At 45.6% G+C, this 22,460-nt stretch overlaps 1 protein-coding gene across 1 annotated transcript in view; it reads left to right on the top strand.

Annotated features, from left to right (window-relative positions):
• The first annotated feature begins 687 nt into the window (after positions 1-687).
• Positions 688-22,460, top strand: part of LOC120035841 (E3 ubiquitin-protein ligase listerin-like) — a 28,238-nt gene continuing 6,465 nt past the window's right edge. Inside the window, exons 1-5 of the mRNA XM_038982314.1 lie at positions 688-875; positions 8,602-8,767; positions 9,448-9,668; positions 20,560-20,754; positions 21,980-22,147. Of these exons, the coding sequence (XP_038838242.1) occupies positions 708-875; positions 8,602-8,767; positions 9,448-9,668; positions 20,560-20,754; positions 21,980-22,147 (918 nt within the window). The 5' untranslated portion in view covers positions 688-707. The remainder of the gene's footprint in view (positions 876-8,601; positions 8,768-9,447; positions 9,669-20,559; positions 20,755-21,979; positions 22,148-22,460) is intronic.

Below are 22,460 nucleotides of genomic sequence, written 5' to 3'. Positions count from 1 at the left end.
GGTACAGCAGGGGTTAATATAAACCTAGCATTTAGTTTGGTACAGGGGCAGTGATGGTTGCTGTCATTTCAGCTGGGTGATGTTTGTTGTGACTGTGTGTTAGTTGTCGTTAGCTAGCTAGCCAAGGAGAGGTAACGGTTGTTGTCATTTCAGCTGCGTGATGTTTGATGTGTTAGTTGTCGTTGGCCAGCTAGCCAAGGAGAAGTAACGGTTGCTGTCATTTCAGCTGCGTGATGTTTGATGTGTCTGTGTGTTTGTTGTCGTTAGCTAGCCAAGGAGAAGTAACGGTCGTGTTTCCTTCATAACGATCCTATTGAATCAACAATCAGCTGGTTGTTGCCTCATTTATAAATTATTTATTAAATCATTATTTGCTGAAGTTCATGTCTCTCGTCATCATTGAACTTCTGATAGCCAAGCTACGTGCCAATGATTTATTTAGCATAGCAACGTGGGAATGAATAGAACGAACGACTGGGTCAATACATGACAATAGAATTAACGACCAGTCTGTTTGGTAAACCCGGGAGTGATAACTCCCTCGTAAGGGCTGTTTCCCTTGGCTCTGCCTCTGACCTAAAAACAGACCTCAGTTGGGACTTATTTACACCATAATCCCCAGGCCTTATTTGCTAAAATATCTTTGTGTGTGTGTTTTCTAATGATTTGTTTGTGTGTGTTTGTCTAGGTCTCCCCCGGCAGCTCTGATGACCCTCCTCTCTACGTGTGAGGAGTTGTGTGAGAGCATCATGGTAGGAGTGTGTGTAGGGGAGTTTGCAGTGGTTCAACCGCTCTCTGTGGAATACTCCTGTATCCTGGCCTACCTGCTGGCCTGGAAACTACTGCTGTCCTTCTTCAAGGCTTCTCCCTCCCACGTAAGTCTACAGCTGAGTGACTGAGTGACTGAGTGACTGAGTGACTGACTGACTGACTGACTGACTGACTGACTGACTGACTGACTGACTGACTGACGGCCGGCCGGCCGGCCAGGGTTTTAACAGACCACTGGAACACAGAGGGTAAAGGGTTTTAACAGACCACTGGTGGTCTGTTAAAACCCTTTACCCTCTGTCGGTCAGTCGGTAACGCATCCCTTAGGGATTAACTGACACGTAAACAAACATTACAATAATTCAGAAATAATTATTCTGGTGTTCTGTGCAGTGCGCACCGCATAAAGAGTGATACGTAAATCAATACTTATACACACACGTACCATTTGCTGTGTAGGAGGTAATTATTTTACAATTTAATTATAGGTCACCCTTTTTCTTTTATTCCAGGCTTTATCTAAACATTCCACAAACAGAAATACACATTTAAGTTTCTCCTCATGACTACATAATACCAGGGTATATCTGGTGGTCTGTCTCCTCAGCTACATAATACCAGGGTATATCTGGTGGTCTGTCTCCTCATGGCTACATAATACCAGGGTATATCTGGTGGTCTGTCTCCTCAGCTACATAATACCAGGGTATATCTGGTGGTCTGTCTCCTCATGACTACATAATACCAGGGTATATCTGGTGGTCTGTCTCCTCATGGCTACATAATACCAGGGTATATCTGGTGGTCTGTCTCCTCATGACTACATAATACCAGGGTATATCTGGTGGTCTGTCTCGTCATGACTACATAATACCAGGGTATATCTGGTGGTCTGTCTCCTCATGACTACATAATACCAGGGTATATCTGGTGGTCTGTCTCCTCATGACTACATAATACCAGGGTATATCTGGTGGTCTGTCTCCTCATGACTACATAATACCAGGGTATATCTGGTGGTCATTCTGGAATAAGGACAAGTGTATATCGTGGTAGAAAGGGCAACAGAGGATCAAATTAATTTCTCTATTTCTTCAAGGTCACTATAGTTACATAATGTTTCATCTTCTACATAGCAATCTGTTTTTAGGTGGATTGGACTTAATATATATTTTACACAAATTCACCCTTAATCAAACAAAAGGTTCTCCAATTTGGGTTTATGATTCATCTCCTCCACCCATTTCTTTTCATATTGCGTCATCAGTTGTTTTTTAATAGTGTCCGTCTCCCTTAATTTGGTTTTCGTACAATTGTTCACAGACTGTTTGAAAAGGTCAGACAGTTCTGTTGCCCAGACTCCCCCCTATGGAGAGATCCTATTGAGAGAAAACAATGTTGCTTTCTATTCTGGCAATTGGCATATTCAACAGTCTATTCCAAAGTCTCACCGTACACTTCCGTTACAGGGCCACTTTCTCCTCCACGGACTAACACAGCACCTTTACCTTCTCGGGTCCTTTACCTCCCTCATCCTCTCCGCTGCAATCACCTCTTCCGTAGCCTAGGCCTGCCGATATCAGCTGGTTCACTTTAGAGATTAGGTCCTCGTTTTCATCGGCTGGCAGTCCTCCCACTATCATACACATTGTTGTTTTGGCAGCGCATTTATTTTCTACAGGAGTCAATATGTTTTAGCGGTTAGCTGTTTCTATTATTTCCGTTCAAGGTGGCTAGCCAGCTAGCCAGCTAAGTCTATAGCGAGGCTAGCTAGCCAGCTAAGTCTATAGCGAGGCCAGCTAGCCAGCTAAGTCTATAGCGAGGCTAGCTAGCCAGCTAAGTCTATAGCGAGGCCAGCTAGCCAGCAAAGTCTATAGCGAGGCTAGCTAGCCAGCAAAGTCTATAGCGAGGCTAGCTAGCCAGCAAAGTCTATAGCGAGGCTAGCTAGCCAGCTAAGTCTATAGCGACGAGGCTAGCTAGCCAGCTAAGTCTATAGCGACGAGGCTAGTGTTGATAAATCGTTACTGGAGAAATGAGACCAAGTTGAGACATTGGACGAGGTGGATAAGGTATAGTAAAGGCAGTTTATTCAGAGGTAAAGATATCTGGGAAAGCGTGCTGCACGGCCTCGTTCGTCTAGCTCGTAAGGAACCATCGGAAGAGAGCCCCGAAACATGATGTGCATTATATTTATACAGTAAAATGACGTAGGTATATTCTGGGAGTCTGTTCGTCGGATTGGTCGATCTGGGTCGTGGGTAGTCCTGTTCGGGCCTGGTGTCGACGTTCCATTGGCTCTTAACATTGTTCTTTGTCTTCGAGTCCCAACCTTGAAAAGAATGTGTGTGCGTGTTGTTGTTGCAGGGGCCTGTTCTGGGTGTGGGTGTGTGTGTCTGTGGTTGGTATCTGATGAGAGCAGAATGTGTCTGAGAGAAAAGAGGGGGTGGGTGCATGATGTGCAAAGAATAGCTTATGTTGAGAAGTTGTTATAACAAGTTTCCAGTATCTATTACAATTTCTTACACTAGCTAGCCAGCTAAGTCTATAGCGACAAGGCTAGCTAGCCAGCAAAGTCTATAGCGACGAGGCTAGCTAGCCAGCAAAGTCTATAGCGACGAGGCTAGCTAGCCAGCAAAGTCTATAGCGAGGCTAGCTAGCCAGCTAAGTCTATAGCGAGGCTAGCTAGCCAGCTAAGTCTATGGCGAGGCTAGCTAAGTCTATAGCAAAGCTAAGTCTGTAGCGAGGCTAGCTAGCCAGCAAAGTCTTTAGCGAGGCTAGCTAGCCAGCTAAGTCTCTATAGCGAGGCTAGCTAGCCAGCTAAGTCTATAGCGAGGCTAGCTAGCCAGCCAGCTAACTCGTCAATTATTCCCCAACAGGTCTATCTGTTTACTGTCTTTCACCCTCACTGTATTCAGACTTGGGCTGCCTCTATTTCCAGGCCATTCTCTATGTTTTTAAACTTGAAAATGTAAATGAAAACAGTTTGGGGTATGATTCGATGTGCTGGGGTAATTGAGGTAGATTGTGTACATAAAGGTAGGATTACCGCAACCCTGGTGTGAGTGTTGTAACATTCCACCTTGTCATCTTGAAAATCGGAAAAACTTAAAACTCGCTGTCAAATGCCCTTTTCCTCGTTTCTCCTTTCGCCTCCCAAGGCTCATTTCAGGAGATTATCCAAGGCTCTTCCTTCTGAACGCCGGTGAGCTTTGAGTAGGGAGGAATTGAGGAACAAAGGAAGGATTAGGGTGTCAGTCTACTGTCTCTATCTAAAGAAGAGTTCTAGGCTGACCTGTGTGTTCTCTCTCCACCTGTGTGTCCAGTACTCTCTCTAACGAGGCTGACCTGTGTGTCCAGTACTCTCTCTCTCTCTAACGAGGCTGACCTGTGTGTCCAGTACTCTCTCTCTCTAAAGAGGATGACCTGTGTGTCCAGTACTCTCTCTCTCTAACGAGGCTGACCTGTGTGTCCAGTACTCTCTCTCTCTCTAACGAGGCTGACCTGTGTGTCCAGTACTCTCTCTCTAACGAGGCTGACCTGTGTGTCCAGTACTCTCTCTCTCTAACGAGGCTGACCTGTGTGTCCAGTACTCTCTCTATCTAAAGAGGCTGACCTGTGTGTCCAGTACTCTCTCTATCTAACGAGGCTGAACTGTGTGTCCAGTACTCTCTCTATCTAACGAGGCTGACCTGTGTGTCCAGTTCTCTCTCTATCTAAAGAGGCTGACCTGTGTGTCCAGTACTCTCTCTATCTAACGAGGCTGACCTGTGTGTCCAGTACTCTCTCTCTCTCTAACGAGGCTGACCTGTGTGTCCAGTACTCTCTCTCTCTCTAACGAGGCTGACCTGTGTGTCCAGTACTCTCTCTATCTAACGAGGCTGACCTGTGTGTCCAGTACTCTCTCTATCTAACGAGGCTGACCTGTGTGTCCAGTACTCTCTCTATCTAACGAGGCTGACCTGTGTGTCCAGTACTCTCTATCTAAAGAGGCTGACCTGTGTGTCCAGTACTCTCTCTATCTAACGAGGCTGACCTGTGTGTCCAGTACTCTCTCTCTTTAACGAGGCTGACCTGTGTGTCCAGTACTCTCTATCTAACGAGGCTGACCTGTGTGTCCAGTACTCTCTCTATCTAAAGAGGCTGACCTGTGTGTCCAGTACTCTCTCTATCTAACGAGGCTGACCTGTGTGTCCAGTACTCTCTCTCTTTAACGAGGCTGACCTGTGTGTCCAGTACTCTCTATCTAACGAGGCTGACCTGTGTGTCCAGTACTCTCTCTATCTAAAGAGGCTGACCTGTGTGTCCAGTACTCTCTCTCTCTCTAACGAGGCTGACCTGTGTGTCCAGTACTCTCTCTCTCTCTAACGAGGCTGACCTGTGTGTCCAGTACTCTCTCTATCTAACGAGGCTGACCTGTGTGTCCAGTACTCTCTCTATCTAACGAGGCTGACCTGTGTGTCCAGTACTCTCTCTATCTAACGAGGCTGACCTGTGTGTCCAGTACTCTCTATCTAAAGAGGCTGACCTGTGTGTCCAGTACTCTCTCTATCTAACGAGGCTGACCTGTGTGTCCAGTACTCTCTCTCTTTAACGAGGCTGACCTGTGTGTCCAGTACTCTCTATCTAACGAGGCTGACCTGTGTGTCCAGTACTCTCTCTATCTAAAGAGGCTGACCTGTGTGTCCAGTACTCTCTCTATCTAACGAGGCTGACCTGTGTGTCCAGTACTCTCTCTCTTTAACGAGGCTGACCTGTGTGTCCAGTACTCTCTATCTAACGAGGCTGACCTGTGTGTCCAGTACTCTCTCTATCTAAAGAGGCTGACCTGTGTGTCCAGTACTCTCTCTATCTAACGAGGCTGACCTGTGTGTCCAGTACTCTCTCTCTTTAACGAGGCTGACCTGTGTGTCCAGTACTCTCTCTATCTAACGCGGCTGACCTGTGTGTCCAGTACTCTCTCTGTCTAACGAGGCTGACCTGTGTGTCCAGTACTCTCTCTCTCTAAAGAGGCTGACCTGTGTGTCCAGTACTCTCTCTCTCTAAAGAGGCTGACCTGTGTGTCCAGTACTCTCTCTCTCTAAAGAGGCTGACCTGTGTGTCCAGTACTCTCTCTCTCTAAAGAGGCTGACCTGTGTGTCCAGTACTCTCTCTATCTAAAGAGGCTGACCTGTGTCCAGTACTCTCTCTGTCTAAAGAGGCTGACCTGTGTCCAGTACTCTCTCTGTCTAAAGAGGCTGACCTGTGTCCAGTACTCTCTCTCTCTCTAACGAGGCTGACCTGTGTGTCCAGTACTCTCTCTATCTAAAGAGGCTGACCTGTGTGTCCAGTACTCTCTCTCTCTAACGAGGCTGACCTGTGTGTCCAGTACTCTCTCTCTCTAAAGAGGCTGACCTGTGTGTCCAGTACTCTCTCTCTCTCTAAAGAGGCTGACCTGTGTGTCGAGTACTCTCTCTCTCTAAAGAGGCTGACCTGTGTGTCCAGTACTCTCTCTCTCTCTAAAGAGGCTGACCTGTGTGTCCAGTACTCTCTCTCTAACGAGGCTGACCTGTGTGTCCAGTACTCTCTCTCTCTAAAGAGGCTGACCTGTGTGTCCAGTACTCTCTCTCTCTCTAAAGAGGCTGACCTGTGTGTCGAGTACTCTCTCTCTAACGAGGCTGACCTGTGTGTCCAGTACTCTCTCTCTCTAACGAGGCTGACCTGTGTGTCCAGTACTCTCTCTCTCTAAAGAGGCTGACCTGTGTGTCCAGTACTCTCTCTATCTAAAGAGGATGACCTGTGTGTCCAGTACTCTCTCTCTCTAACGAGGCTGACCTGTGTGTCCAGTACTCTCTCTATCTAAAGAGGATGACCTGTGTGTCCAGTACTCTCTCTATCTAAAGAGGCTGACCTGTGTGTCCAGTACTCTCTCTATCTAACGAGGATGACCTGTGTGTCCAGTACTCTCTATCTCTAAAGAGGCTGACCTGTGTGTCCAGTACTCTCTCTATCTAACGAGGCTGAACTGTGTGTCCAGTACTCTCTCTATCTAACGAGGCTGACCTGTGTGTCCAGTACTCTATCTAAAGAGGCTGACCTGTGTGTCCAGTACTCTCTCTCTCTAACGAGGCTGACCTGTGTGTCCAGTACTCTCTCTCTCTAAAGAGGCTGACCTGTGTGTCCAGTACTCTCTCTATCTAACGAGGCTGACCTGTGTGTCCAGTACTCTCTCTATCTAAAGAGGCTGACCTGTGTGTCCAGTACTCTCTATCTCTAAAGAGGCTGACCTGTGTGTCCAGTACTCTCTCTATCTAACGAGGCTGACCTGTGTGTCCAGGACTCTCTCTCTCTAAAGAGGCTGACCTGTGTGTCCAGTACTCTCTCTATCTAAAGAGGCTGACCTGTGTGTCCAGTACTCTCTCTCTAAAGAGGCTGACCTGTGTGTCCAGTACTCTCTCTATCTAAAGAGGCTGACCTGTGTGTCCAGTACTCTCTCTATCTAAAGAGGCTGACCTGTGTGTCCAGTACTCTCTCTATCTAAAGAGGCTGACCTGTGTGTCCAGTACTCTCTCTCTCTAACGAGGCTGACCTGTGTGTCCAGTACTCTCTCTCTCTAACGAGGCTGACCTGTGTGTCCAGTACTCTCTCTATCTAACGAGGCTGACCTGTGTGTCCAGTACTCTCTCTCTCTCTAAAGAGGCTGACCTGTGTGTCGAGTACTCTCTCTCTAACGAGGCTGACCTGTGTGTCCAGTACTCTCTCTATCTAAAGAGGCTGACCTGTGTGTCCAGTACTCTCTCTATCTAACGAGGCTGACCTGTGTGTCCAGTACTCTCTCTATCTAAAGAGGCTGACCTGTGTGTCCAGTACTCTCTCTCTCTAACGAGGCTGACCTGTGTGTCCAGTACTCTCTCTATCTAACGAGGCTGACCTGTGTGTCCAGTACTTTCTCTCTCTCTAAAGAGGCTGACCTGTGTGTCCAGGACTCTCTCTATCTAAAGAGGCTGACCTGTGTGTCCAGTACTCTCTCTCTAAAGAGGCTGACCTGTGTGTCCAGTACTCTCTCTATCTAACAAGGCTGACCTGTGTGTCCAGTACCCTCTCTCTCTAAAGAGGCTGACCTGTGTGTCCAGTACTCTCTCTAACGAGGCTGACCTGTGTGTCCAGTACTCTCTCTATCTAAAGAGGCTGACCTGTGTGTCCAGTACTCTCTCTATCTAAAGAGGCTGACCTGGATGTCCAGTACTCTCTCTCTAACGAGGCTGACCTGTGTGTCCAGTACTCTCTCTATCTAACGAGGCTGACCTGTGTGTCCAGTACTCTCTCTATCTAACGAGGCTGACCTGTGTGTCCAGTACCCTCTCTCTCTAAAGAGGCTGACCTGTGTGTCCAGTACTCTCTCTAACGAGGCTGACCTGTGTGTCCAGTACTCTCTCTATCTAAAGAGGCTGACCTGTGTGTCCAGTACTCTCTCTCTCTCTAACGAGGCTGACCTGTGTGTCCAGTACTCTCTCTCTCTAAAGAGGCTGACCTGTGTGTCCAGTACTCTCTCTATCTAACGAGGCTGACCTGTGTGTCCAGTTCTCTCTCTATCTAAAGAGGCTGACCTGTGTGTCCAGTACTCTCTCTATCTAAAGAGGCTGACCTGTGTGTCCAGTACTCTCTCTCTCTAACGAGGCTGACCTGTGTGTCCAGTACTCTCTCTCTCTAACGAGGCTGACCTGTGTGTCCAGTACTCTCTCTCTCTAACGAGGCTGACCTGTGTGTCCAGTACTCTCTCTCTCTAACGAGGCTGACCTGTGTGTCCAGTACTCTCTCTCTCTAACGAGGCTGACCTGTGTGTTCTCTCTCCAGCTGCGTGTCCAGTACTCTCTCTATCTAAAGAAGTCCCTCCACAAGCTCCTCCTCCACCTGTTCAGACTGATGCCTGAAAACCCCGCCTACGTCGGCCAGGGGGCGGAGCCTGTCTCCAAGGAGACCAAGACATTCTTCACAGAGAGCCTCTCTCTGGACGTCAACAGTGGGTAGCATACACACACGTCTGTCTCTAATTCTCTGTCTCCTCTCTCTCTCTCTCTGTCTCCTCTCTCTCTCTGTCTCCTCTCTCTCTCTGACTCCTCTCTCTCTCTCTCTAATTCTCTTTCTCTAATTCTCTGTCTCTAATGCTCTCTGTCTCCTCTCTCTGTCTCTAATTCTCTGTCTCTAATCCTCTCTCTCTCTGTCTCCTCTCCTCTCTCTCTCTCTGTCTCCTCTCTCTGTCTCCTCTCTCTCTCTGTCTCTAATGCTCTCTGTCTCTAATCCTCTGTCTCTCTCTCTCTCTCTCTCTGTCTCCGTCTCCTCTCTCTCTCTGTCTCCTCTCTCTCTCTGTCTCCTCTCTGTCTCCTCTCTCTCTCTGTCTCCTCTCTCTCTCTGTCTCTAATGCTCTGTCTCTAATGCTCTCTGTCTCTCTCTCTCTCTCTCTGTTTCTCTCTCTGTTTCTCTCTGTTTCCTCTCTCTCTGTTTCCTCTCTCTCTCTCTCTCTGTTTCCTCTCTCTCTCTCTCTGCCTCCTCTCTCTCTCTCTCTGTCTCTCTCTGTCTCCTCTCTCTCTCTCTCTCTCTCTCTCTCTCTCTCTCTCTCCTTTCTCTCTGTCTCTCTGTCTCCTCTCTCTCTTTAATGCTCTGTCTCTCTGTCTCTAATTCTCTCTCCGTCTTCCTCCACAGAGTCGTCCGGTATCCAATATGAGCTCTCCCACCTGGCGTGTTGTGTGTACTACAGTGCGGTACAGGACCTGCCTGCCATGGTTAGGTTGTGGTGGACCAGTCAGGAGAAGAGAGTTAGCCACACGGTGGATAAGTTCACAGGACGATACGTCTCGCCTGTCCTCTCTGCTCAGGAGATCTCCTCTGTACACGCCAGCACACAGACCTTCGACAGCATGACTGTGAGTAGAGCAGGGAGGAGTGTGTGTGTGTGTGTGTGTGTGTGTGTGTGTGTGTGTGTGTGGTAGAGGAAGCCTTCAGAAAGTATTCATACCCCTTGACTTATTCCACATTTTGTTTCACATTCAAAATGGATTAAATCAACTGTTTGTTTTTTTCTTTTCTTCGCCCATCTACACATAATAAGAAAATGAAAACATGTTTTTGAGAAATGTTTGATAATTGAAAATGAAATATAGATAACTCATTTACATAAGTATTCACACCATTTTTTGCCATGACACTCCAAATGGACACCCAGGTGCATCTGATTTCCTTTGATCATCTTTGATAGGAGTCCCACCTGTGGCCAATTCAGTTGTTTGAACATGATTTATATCGAAACACCTGGTGCATATCAGAGTAGAAAACATCTCGTGAAGTCACAAGGAACTGCCCGTAAATCTCTGAGATATATGCCTCATCACAGTTGTATCTGGGGAAGGGTATTCAACCATTTTGAGTATTTAAAAAAAAAAATATATATAAATAAGTTTCCAAGAGCATAGTGGTGGTCTCCATCGTTGGGAAATTGAAAAAATATGGAACTACCCAGCCGTCCGATCGAACTGAGGAACCGGGCAAGAAAGACCTTCATCATGGAGGTCACCTGACCAGGAACCCAGTGACCACACTGACATAACTACAGAGTTCCTTGGCTGAAATGGGAGAACTGGCCAAAAAGGACAAGGTCTCTGAAGTACTTCACCAATCTGGTCTTTATGGGAGAGGGGAGAGTGGCCAGACGGGAAGCCACTCCTGAAGACGGGAAGCCACTCCTGAAGACGGGAAGCCACTCCTGAAGACGGGAAGCCACTCCTGAAGACGGGAAGCCACTCCTGAAGACGGGAAGCCACTCCTGAAGACGGGAAGCCTGAGGAAAAAGGCACATGACAGCACGCTTGGAGTTTGCAAAAAAAAAAAGGCACGTGAAAGACAGATCATTAGGCAAAAGATTCTGTGGTCTGATGAGACAAAAATGTAACTCTTTGGCCTGAATGCAAAGCAGAGTCTGAAGAAAACCAGGTACAGCTCATCACTCATCTAACACCATCCCTACCGTGAAGTATAGTGGTGGCAGCATCATGCTATGGGGATGCTTTTCATCGGCAGGGACTGGGAGACTGGTAAGGAGAGAGGGAACAATGAATGGAGCCAAATAGAAGCAAATCCTTGATGCAAACGACCATAGACTGGGGGGGCGAAGATTTACATTCCAACGGGACAATGACCCCGAGCACACAGCCAAAGCAACAACGTTGGAATGGCTTTAGAGCAAGAATGTTGAAAGTCCTTGAGTGGCCCGGCCAAAGCCCAGACTTGAATCCCTTTGAAAATCTGTGGAAAAACATGAAAATTGCTGTTCACCGCCTCACCCCATCTAACTTAACAGGTCTTGAGAAAGAATCCAGATGTGTAAAGCTGATTGCCACGACAACAAAAGCTGTAAAACGCCGCCAAAGGTGTGAAAACTTATGTAAATTAGATTTTTTTTTCTTCCTGTATATCATTTTCAATAAATAATTATGGCTGTAACACAACAAAATGTGGAATGAGTCAAGGGGTCTGAATACTTTCTGAAGGCACTGTGTAACTACTGTTCCCTGAAGGAGGGAAACGAGCTACAACATAATATGGAGAGAGTCACACTCTCTCGACCTTCAGTTAAAGGATACACAATCACGCCTGACGAGGCCAATGAAATCCGCGGCTCCCTAGAAGCCCCGCCTTCCACAGGTGATAAGTTTGCGGCTCCGATTCATTCTTTTTCAATTTAAAACAGTTCTTCACCGGGAACGGGAACGGGCGGAGCAGGCGGGGCATTAAACAGGTGCTCTACCTCATTTCATCTCCTTCAAGGAAGAGTAGTTATAGTCATAACGTTACGTTGCCTCTCATTCGGTCAACTTTGGTACAACGTACTATGGGGAAATGTAATCACGCCACAAAACAACCAACGGATACTAAATGAAACGGCCCCTGGCCGACCCCTCCCCCCCAGACCTGACCCACGCCAGATGTGGTATTGCGTACACGATGTGCTGCCTAGTGACTTTTGCCCTGTCCCCGTTGTAATGCACACTGGGTGCAGTGACATCCAAGAGATTTAAAAACTCAGTGTGTGTGGTGATTTCAACTCACCTCAGCACACATATCTCCTATATTCAACCTTTTAAACAGCTCAAAACGCTGCCAAGACCCCTGGTTGAGTGGGCGTTTACACCGCTAGGTAACCCTTGTCTCTTACTGCTATATGTGACCGACTGGCTCCATTCGGTCTTATGTAGAAACATTTTAAATTGTGTTTTTTTAACATTGGATAAAAGACTGAGCTAGAAAATGGTATATCATACATTACTGGGAAAGTAATTCTGCTTTGAAAGTTGATAAACTTGTAACTCCACTGTTGAGAAAATGACCCTTGAATGTTCTGGTACACCTACTGGAGAGCTCTTCTTTGTCTACACCTATTCAGCATCGTTCACACCCTCTTAAGGCTTAGCCCCTCCCATCTATTTAAGGATTCACATGTGAGGCCATGTGCTAAACAGAGTGAGTACTGTAGTGTAGTAAACAGAGTGAGTAATGTAGTAAACAGAGTGAGTAGTGTAGTAAACAGAGTGAGTAGTGTAGTGTAGTAAACAGAGTGAGTAGTGTAGTAAACAGAGTGAGTAGTGTAGTAAACAGAGTGAGTACGGTAGTGTAGTAAACAGAGTGAGTAGTGTAGTAAACAGAGTGAGTAGTGTAGTGTAGTAAACAGAGTGAGTAGTGTAGTAAACAGAGTGAGTAGTGTAGTAAACAGAGTGAGTAGTGTAGTAAACAGAGTGAGTAGTGTAGTAAACAGAGCGAGTACGGTAGTGTACTAAACAGAGCGAGTAGTGTAGTAAACAGAGCGAGTAGTGTAGTAAACAGAGCGAGTAGTGTAGTAAACAGAGCGAGTAGTGTAGTAAACAGAGCGAGTAGTGTAGTAAACAGAGCGAGTAGTGTAGTAAACAGAGCGAGTAGTGTAGTAAACAGAGCGAGTAGTGTAGTAAACAGAGCGAGTAGTGTAGTAAACAGAGCGAGTAGTGTAGTAAACAGAGCGAGTAGTGTAGTAAACAGAGCGAGTAGTGTAGTAAACAGAGCGAGTAGTGTAGTAAACAGAGCGAGTAGTGTAGTAAACAGAGCGAGTAGTGTAGTAAACAGAGCGAGTAGTGTAGTAAACAGAGTGAGTAGTGTAGTAAACAGAGCGAGTAGTGTAGTAAACAGAGTGAGTACGGTAGTGTATTAAACAGAGTGAGTACGGTAGTGTATTAAACAGAGTGAGTACGGTAGTGTATTAAACAGAGTGAGTACGGTAGTGTATTAAACAGAGTGAGTACGGTAGTGTAGTAAACAGATTGAGTACGGTAGTGTAGTAAACAGAGTGAGTAGTGTAGTAAACAGAGTGAGTACGGTAGTGTAGTAAACAGAGTGAGTAGTGTAGTAAACAGATTGAGTAGTGTAGTAAACAGAGTGAGTAGTGTAGTAAACAGAGTGAGTACGGTAGTGTAGTAAACAGAGTGAGTACGGTAGTGTAGTAAACAGAGTGAGTACGGTAGCGTAGTAAACAGAGTGAGTACGGTAGCGTAGTAAACAGAGTGAGTACGGTAGCGTAGTAAACAGAGTGAGTACGGTAGCGTAGTAAACAGAGTGAGTACGGTAGCGTAGTAAACAGAGTGAGTACGGTAGCGTAGTAAACAGAGTGAGTACGGTAGCGTAGTAAACAGAGTGAGTACGGTAGCGTAGTAAACAGAGTGAGTACGGTAGCGTAGTAAACAGAGTGAGTACGGTAGCGTAGTAAACAGAGTGAGTACGGTAGCGTAGTAAACAGAGTGAGTACGGTAGCGTAGTAAACAGAGTGAGTACGGTAGCGTAGTAAACAGAGTGAGTACGGTAGCGTAGTAAACAGAGTGAGTACGGTAGCGTAGTAAACAGAGTGAGTAGCGTAGTAAACAGAGTGAGTAGCGTAGTAAACAGAGTGAGTAGCGTAGTAAACAGAGTGAGTAGCGTAGTAAACAGAGTGAGTAGCGTAGTAAACAGAGTGAGTAGCGTAGTAAACAGAGTGAGTAGCGTAGTAAACAGAGTGAGTAGCGTAGTAAACAGAGTGAGTAGCGTAGTAAACAGAGTGAGTAGCGTAGTAAACAGAGTGAGTAGCGTAGTAAACAGAGTGAGTAGCGTAGTAAACAGAGTGAGTAGCGTAGTAAACAGAGTGAGTAGCGTAGTAAACAGAGTGAGTAGCGTAGTAAACAGAGTGAGTACGGTAGCGTAGTAAACAGAGTGAGTAGTGTAGTAAACAGAGTGAGTAGTGTAGTAAACAGAGTGAGTAGTGTAGTAAACAGAGTGAGTAGTGTAGTAAACAGAGTGAGTAGTGTAGTAAACAGAGTGAGTAGTGTAGTAAACAGAGTGAGTAGTGTAGTAAACAGAGTGAGTACTGTAGTAAACAGAGTGAGTACTGTAGTAAACAGAGTGAGTACTGTAGTAAACAGAGTGAGTACTGTAGTAAACAGAGTGAGTACGGTAGTGTAGTAAACAGAGTGAGTACGGTAGCGTAGTAAACAGAGTGAGTACGGTAGCGTAGTAAACAGAGTGAGTACGGTAGCGTAGTAAACAGAGTGAGTACTGTAGTAAACAGAGTGAGTACTGTAGTAAACAGAGTGAGTACTGTAGTAAACAGAGTGAGTAGTGTAGTAAACAGAGTGAGTACGGTAGTGTAGTAAACAGAGTGAGTACGGTAGCGTAGTAAACAGAGGGAGTACTGTAGTAAACAGAGGGAGTAGTGTAGTAAACAGAGTGAGTACTGTAGTAAACAGAGTGAGTACGGTAGCGTAGTAAACAGAGTGAGTAGCGTAGTAAACAGAGCGAGTACGGTAGCGTAGTAAACAGAGCGAGTACGGTAGCGTAGTAAACAGAGCGAGTAGTGTAGTAAACAGAGCGAGTAGTGTAGTAAACAGAGCGAGTAGTGTAGTAAACAGAGCGAGTAGTGTAGTAAACAGAGCGAGTAGTGTAGTAAACAGAGCGAGTAGTGTAGTAAACAGAGTGAGTAGTGTAGTAAACAGAGCGAGTAGTGTAGTAAACAGAGCGAGTAGTATAGTAAACAGAGCGAGTAGTGTAGTAAACAGAGCGAGTAGTGTAGTAAACAGAGCGAGTAGTGTAGTAAACAGAGCGAGTAGTGTAGTAAACAGAGCGAGTAGTGTAGTAAACAGAGCGAGTAGTGTAGTAAACAGAGCGAGTAGTGTAGTAAACAGAGTGAGTACGGTAGCGTAGTAAACAGAGTGAGTACGGTAGCGTAGTAAACAGAGTGAGTACGGTAGCGTAGTAAACAGAGTGAGTACGGTAGCGTAGTAAACAGAGTGAGTACGGTAGCGTAGTAAACAGAGTGAGTACTGTAGTAAACAGAGTGAGTACTGTAGTAAACAGAGTGAGTACTGTAGTAAACAGAGTGAGTACTGTAGTAAACAGAGTGAGTAGTGTAGTAAACAGAGTGAGTAGTGTAGTAAACAGAGTGAGTAGTGTAGTAAACAGAGTGAGTACGGTAGTGTAGTAAACAGAGTGAGTACGGTAGCGTAGTAAACAGAGTGAGTACGGTAGCGTAGTAAACAGAGTGAGTAGTGTAGTAAACAGAGTGAGTACGGTAGTGTAGTAAACAGAGTGAGTACGGTAGTGTAGTAAACAGAGTGAGTACGGTAGTGTAGTAAACAGAGTGAGTACGGTAGTGTAGTAAACAGAGTGAGTACGGTAGTGTAGTAAACAGAGTGAGTACGGTAGCGTAGTAAACAGAGTGAGTACGGTAGCGTAGTAAACAGAGTGAGTACGGTAGCGTAGTAAACAGAGTGAGTACGGTAGCGTAGTAAACAGAGGGAGTAGTGTAGTAAACAGAGTGAGTAGTGTAGTAAACAGAGTGAGTAGTGTAGTAAACAGAGTGAGTAGTGTAGTAAACAGAGTGAGTACGGTAGTGTAGTAAACAGAGTGAGTAGCGTAGTAAACAGAGTGAGTACGCTAGTGTAGTAAACAGAGTGAGTACGCTAGTGTAGTAAACAGAGTGAGTACGCTAGTGTAGTAAACAGAGTGAGTACGCTAGTGTAGTAAACAGAGTGAGTACGCTAGTGTAGTAAACAGAGTGAGTACGCTAGTGTAGTAAACAGAGTGAGTACGCTAGTGTAGTAAACAGTGTGAGTACGCTAGTGTAGTAAACAGAGTGAGTACGCTAGTGTAGTAAACAGAGTGAGTACGCTAGTGTAGTAAACAGAGTGAGTACGCTAGTGTAGTAAACAGAGTGAGTACGCTAGTGTAGTAAACAGAGTGAGTACGCTAGTGTAGTAAACAGTGTGAGTACGCTAGTGTAGTAAACAGTGTGAGTACGCTAGTGTAGTAAACAGAGTGAGTACGCTAGTGTAGTAAACAGAGTGAGTACGCTAGTGTAGTAAACAGAGTGAGTACGGTAGTAAACAAACAAAGATTTCAAGACTAAAGGCTGGTTTATACTATATGTGTGTTTGTAAATTTAATCTGGAGTGCCAGAGTGTACAATGGGCATTTCAGAGCGTTGTCAGATTATCCGTTTGTAAATTGAGTGTTTCGCTCTCTGAGCATTCAGAGCGGGCACTGGACACTACAACAGTAGTTATTGTATGGATGGTTATAACACCTAGAGCGTTGTCAGATTATCTGTTTGTAAATTCTGGATGCACCGGCTGAGGAGGAGGGTTGATCTGACCGTTCTGACCTAACAACAGCAGTCAACCACCAAAGCTAACTGGCTAACGTTGGCTAGCTTGCTATCTACATCCAGACACAAATGAGAGATCACCCCACTCTGACCATTTTACCCACCCTAGCCGAGCTGGTTAGGCTGTTGTCATGTTATCCAGAGCGTTGGTGACTGTAACCGTGCTGCTGGCAGCAATTTAAAAACTTTTTTTTTGCCAATGTTTACTGACACCGGCCATATTCAACGGGTGTTGAGCGTTCGTAAATTCCTCAGTTAATCTGCGCTCACATTTGCCAGCTAACGTTACGTCTATCAACAGTTGTTGCAGTGACATCATGAACATTCTATTGAAACGGTTACTTGCGTAGTGGAGTCTTTTTTGTTTAGACATGTAGCTAGCTAGCTAAACAATTAACCATAATCCCACCTCATAACGTTACTACCATGCATGAATCTGCAGGTAGCTAACCAACCAGGCACTATGTTAGCTAGCTATAAATTAGGCAATAACTAGCAATGCAAATGGCTCTGAGATACGAATAATATTACTACACAGATCATACACGTAGTAACCCTGTCAACCAGAGTACAGCTGTTTTAGTGACCCTGTCAACCAGAGTACAGCTGTTTTAGTAACCCTGTCAACCAGAGTACAGCTGTTTTAGTAACCCTGTCAACCAGAGTACAGCTGTTTTAGTAACCCTGTCAACCAGAGTACAGCTGTTTTAGTAACCCTGTCAACCAGACTACAGCTGTTTTAGTAACCCTGTCAACCAGAGTACAGCTGTTTTAGTAACCCTGACAACCAGAGTACCGCTGTTTTAGTGACCCTGTCAACCAGAGTACAGCTGTTTAGTAACCCTGACAACCAGAGTACAGCTGTTTAGTAACCCTGTCAACCAGAGTACAGCTGTTTTAGTGACCCTGTCAACCAGAGTACAGCTGTTTTAGTAACCCTGACAACCAGAGTACAGCTGTTTAGTAACCCTGTCAACCAGAGTACAGCTGTTTTAGTGACCCTGTCAACCAGAGTACAGCTGTTTTAGTAACCCTGTCAACCAGACTACAGCTGTTTTAGTAACCCTGTCAACCAGAGTACAGCTGTTTTAGTGACCCTGTCAACCAGAGTACAGCTGTTTTAGTAACCCTGTCAACCAGAGTACAGCTGTTTTAGTAACCCTGTCAACCAGAGTACAGCTGTTTTAGTGACCCTGTCAACCAGATACAGCTGTTTTAGTAACCCTGTCAACCAGAGTACAGCTGTTTTAGTGACCCTGTCAACCAGACTACAGCTGTTTTAGTGACCCTGACAACCAGAGTACAGCTGTTTTAGTGACCCTGTCAACCAGATACAGCTGTTTTAGTAACCCTGTCAACCAGATACAGCTGTTTTAGTAACCCTGTCAACCAGAGTACAGCTGTTTTAGTAACCCTGTCAACCAGAGTACAGCTGTTTTAGTAACCCTGTCAACCAGAGTACAGCTGTTTTAGTGACCCTGTCAACCAGAGTACAGCTGTTTTAGTAACCCTGTCAACCAGAGTACAGCTGTTTTAGTGACCCTGTCAACCAGAGTACAGCTGTTTTAGTGACCCTGTCAACCAGAGTACAGCTGTTTTAGTGACCCTGTCAACCAGAGTACAGCTGTTTTAGTAACCCTGTCAACCAGAGTACAGCTGTTTTAGTAACCCTGTCAACCAGAGTACAGCTGTTTTAGTAACCCTGTCAACCAGAGTACAGCTGTTTTAGTAACCCTGTCAACCAGAGTACAGCTGTTTTAGTGACCCTGTCAACCAGAGTACAGCTGTTTTAGTGACCCTGTCAACCAGAGTACAGCTGTTTTAGTGACCCTGTCAACCAGAGTACAGCTGTTTTAGTGACCCTGTCAACCAGAGTACAGCTGTTTTAGTGACCCTGTCAACCAGAGTACAGCTGTTTTAGTGACCCTGTCAACCAGAGTACAGCTGTTTTAGTGACCCTGTCAACCAGAGTACAGCTGTTTTAGTGACCCTGTCAACCAGAGTACAGCTGTTTTAGTAACCCTGACAACCAGAGTACAGCTGTTTTAGTAACCCTGTCAACCAGAGTACAGCTGTTTTAGTAACCCTGTCAACCAGAGTACAGCTGTTTTAGTAACCCTGTCAACCAGAGTACAGCTGTTTTAGTGACCCTGTCAACCAGAGTACAGCTGTTTTAGTGACCCTGTCAACCAGAGTACAGCTGTTTTAGTAACCCTGTCAACCAGAGTACAGCTGTTTTAGTAACCCTGTCAACCAGAGTACAGCTGTTTTAGTAACCCTGACAACCAGAGTACAGCTGTTTTAGTGACCCTGTCAACCAGAGTACAGCTGTTTTAGTAACCCTGTCAACCAGAGTACAGCTGTTTTAGTGACCCTGTCAACCAGAGTACAGCTGTTTTAGTAACCCTGTCAACCAGAGTACAGCTGTTTTAGTAACCCTGTCAACCAGAGTACAGCTGTTTTAGTAACCCTGTCAACCAGAGTACAGCTGTTTTAGTAACCCTGTCAACCAGACTACAGCTGTTTTAGTAACCCTGACAACCAGAGTACAGCTGTTTTAGTGACCCTGTCAACCAGATACAGCTGTTTTAGTAACCCTGTCAACCAGAGTACAGCTGTTTTAGTAACCCTGTCAACCAGAGTACAGCTGTTTTAGTGACCCTGTCAACCAGATACAGCTGTTTTAGTGACCCTGTCAACCAGAGTACAGCTGTTTTAGTGACCCTGTCAACCAGAGTACAGCTGTTTTAGTGACCCTGTCAACCAGAGTACAGCTGTTTTAGTGACCCTGTCAACCAGATACAGCTGTTTTAGTGACCCTGTCAACCAGAGTACAGCTGTTTTAGTGACCCTGTCAACCAGAGTACAGCTGTTTTAGTAACCCTGTCAACCAGAGTACAGCTGTTTTAGTAACCCTGACAACCAGAGTACAGCTGTTTTAGTGACCCTGTCAACCAGAGTACAGCTGTTTTAGTAACCCTGTCAACCAGAGTACTGCTGTTTTAGTAACCCTGTCAACCAGAGTACAGCTGTTTTTGTAACCCTGTCAACCAGACTACAGCTGTTTTAGTAACCCTGACAACCAGAGTACAGCTGTTTTAGTGACCCTGTCAACCAGAGTACAGCTGTTTTAGTAACCCTGTCAACCAGAGTACAGCTGTTTTAGTGACCCTGTCAACCAGAGTACAGCTGTTTTAGTGACCCTGTCAACCAGACTACAGCTGTTTTAGTGACCCTGTCAACCAGACTACAGCTGTTTTAGTAACCCTGTCAACCAGACTACAGCTGTTTTAGTAACCCTGACAACCAGAGTACAGCTGTTTTAGTGACCCTGTCAACCAGATACAGCTGTTTTAGTGACCCTGTCAACCAGATACAGCTGTTTTAGTAACCCTGACAACCAGAGTACAGCTGTTTTAGTGACCCTGTCAACCAGAGTACAGCTGTTTTAGTAACCCTGTCAACCAGAGTACAGCTGTTTTAGTAACCCTGTCAACCAGAGTACAGCTGTTTTAGTGACCCTGTCAACCAGAGTACAGCTGTTTTAGTGACCCTGTCAACCAGAGTACAGCTGTTTTAGTAACCCTGTCAACCAGAGTACAGCTGTTTAGTAACCCTGTCAACCAGAGTACAGCTGTTTTAGTAACCCTGTCAACCAGAGTACAGCTGTTTTAGTGACCCTGTCAACCAGAGTACAGCTGTTTTAGTGACCCTGTCAACCAGAGTACAGCTGTTTTAGTAACCCTGTCAACCAGAGTACAGCTGTTTTAGTGACCCTGTCAACCAGATACAGCTGTTTTAGTAACCCTGTCAACCAGATACAGCTGTTTTAGTAACCCTGTCAACCAGAGTACAGCTGTTTTAGTGACCCTGTCAACCAGAGTACAGCTGTTCAGGATCCTGTTGGTTCCAGACTTGGTGCATTGGTACCGCTTGCCGTGCGGTAGCAGAGAGAACAATCTAACTCACACAGTCTGAGGTTCCAATCGTTTTGTTTTGTCTTTCTCCAGTTGATAGGCCATCAGTGGATGATATCATCACAGAGTGGAGTTAACGTCTCTCTCCGTCTCTCTCTCCCGTCTCCGTCTCCCTCTCCCGTCTCCTAGGTGAAGGCCCGTTCGGCAGCGCGGGAGGTGATCGCCACCTACTCGGTGGATGATATCTTCATAGAGCTGGTGATCCAGCTACCACAGAACTATCCTCTAGGCTCGATCACAGTAGAGAGCGGAAGGAGGGTTGGGGTGGCTGTACAACAGTGGAGAAACTGGATGTTACAGCTCAGTACATACCTCACACACCAGGTAACACACACACACACAGTCTTGTACAGCTAACCTTGTGGGGACATACAATTCAGTCCCATTCAAAATCCTATTTTCCCTAACCCCTAACCCTAATCCTAAACCGTACTCTTACCCTAACCCTAACCTTAACCCTAACCCAAAAACCTAAACTTTATCCTAACCCTAAACCTAACCCTAGCTCCTAACCCTAACCCTAAAACTAACCCTAGCTCCTAACCTTAATATTTAACTTAATTCTAACCCTAACACTAATTCTAACCTTAACTCTAAACCCCCTAGAAATAGCATTTGACCTTGTGGGGACTAACAAAATGTCCCCAGCTGGTCAACATTTTGTTCATTTACTATTCTTGTAGGGACTTCTGGTCCCCACAAGAATAGTTAAACACACACACACACACACACACACACACACACACACACACACACACACACACACACACACACACACACACACACACACACACCAGGTAACACACACACACACCAGGTAACACACACACACACACACACACACACACACACACACACACACACACACACACACACACACCAGGTAACACACACACACACCAGGTAACACACACACACACACACACACACACACACACACACACACACACCAGGTAAGACACACACACACCAAGGTCGTCGTCAATAATGTCATGACCCCTTTAAGGGGAGTTTGGATCTGCAAAAAAACCACATGACCATTTGTACATTACCCACACGTAGTCCTGTGAAACAGGACAACTATAACCTGACATACAGTGGGTGTGTGTGTGTGTATATATATATACACACACACACTACATGACCAAAAGTATGTGGACACCTGCTCGTCGAACATCTCGTTCCAAACTCATGGGCATTAATATGTGACTACCTCATGAAGCTGGTTGAGAGAATGCCAAGAATGTGCAAAGCTGTCATTAAGGCAAAGGGTGGCTACTTTGATGAATCTCAAATATAAAATATATTTTGATATGTTTTAACAGTTTATTTGGTTACTACATGATTCCACATGTGTTATTTCATAGTTTTGATGTCTTCACTTTTATTCTACAATGTAGAAAATAGTAAACATAAAGAAAAACCCTGGAATGTGTAGATGTGTCCAATAACTTTTGACCTGGTTACTGTACCTCATACTTTGTGCTTTGTTAAGTGTTGCGCTATGTAAGTATCATGTTCCCCGTCTGTCTTTTTGTGTTTACGACAGAACGGCAGTATAATGGAGGGCCTGGTACTGTGGAAGAACAACGTGGATAAGAGGTTCGAGGGAGTAGAGGATTGTATGATCTGTTTCTCCGTTATTCATGGATCCAACTACTCTCTGCCCAAGAAGGCCTGCCGCACCTGCAAGAAAAAGTTCCACTCTGCCTGTCTGGTGAGAGACGGATATTCACACACACACACACACACACACACACACACACACACACACACACACACACACACACACACACACACACACACACACACACACACACGTGCGCAAACTGCAATACAAGAGAACACACTCAGAGGCATATAGGTTATCACACACACACACACACACACTTTGGGCTGTTGTGGGGACCGTATTATCATCACACCGGCGGTCACGAGTCATAAAGACAGTCAAATTCCAAGTGACCGTTTAGTCACGGTAATTAGGCTTCTCCAAGCTCTGATGCTGCTGATGGTCATTAGAAACCCAC

This window comes from Salvelinus namaycush, unplaced genomic scaffold (assembly GCF_016432855.1).
Source record: "Salvelinus namaycush isolate Seneca unplaced genomic scaffold, SaNama_1.0 Scaffold1109, whole genome shotgun sequence".
Classification (NCBI taxonomy): Eukaryota; Metazoa; Chordata; class Actinopteri; order Salmoniformes; family Salmonidae; genus Salvelinus; species Salvelinus namaycush.
The sequence above is the reverse complement of the archived record's forward strand: the minus strand, read 5'-3'. Positions and strand labels throughout refer to the sequence as shown.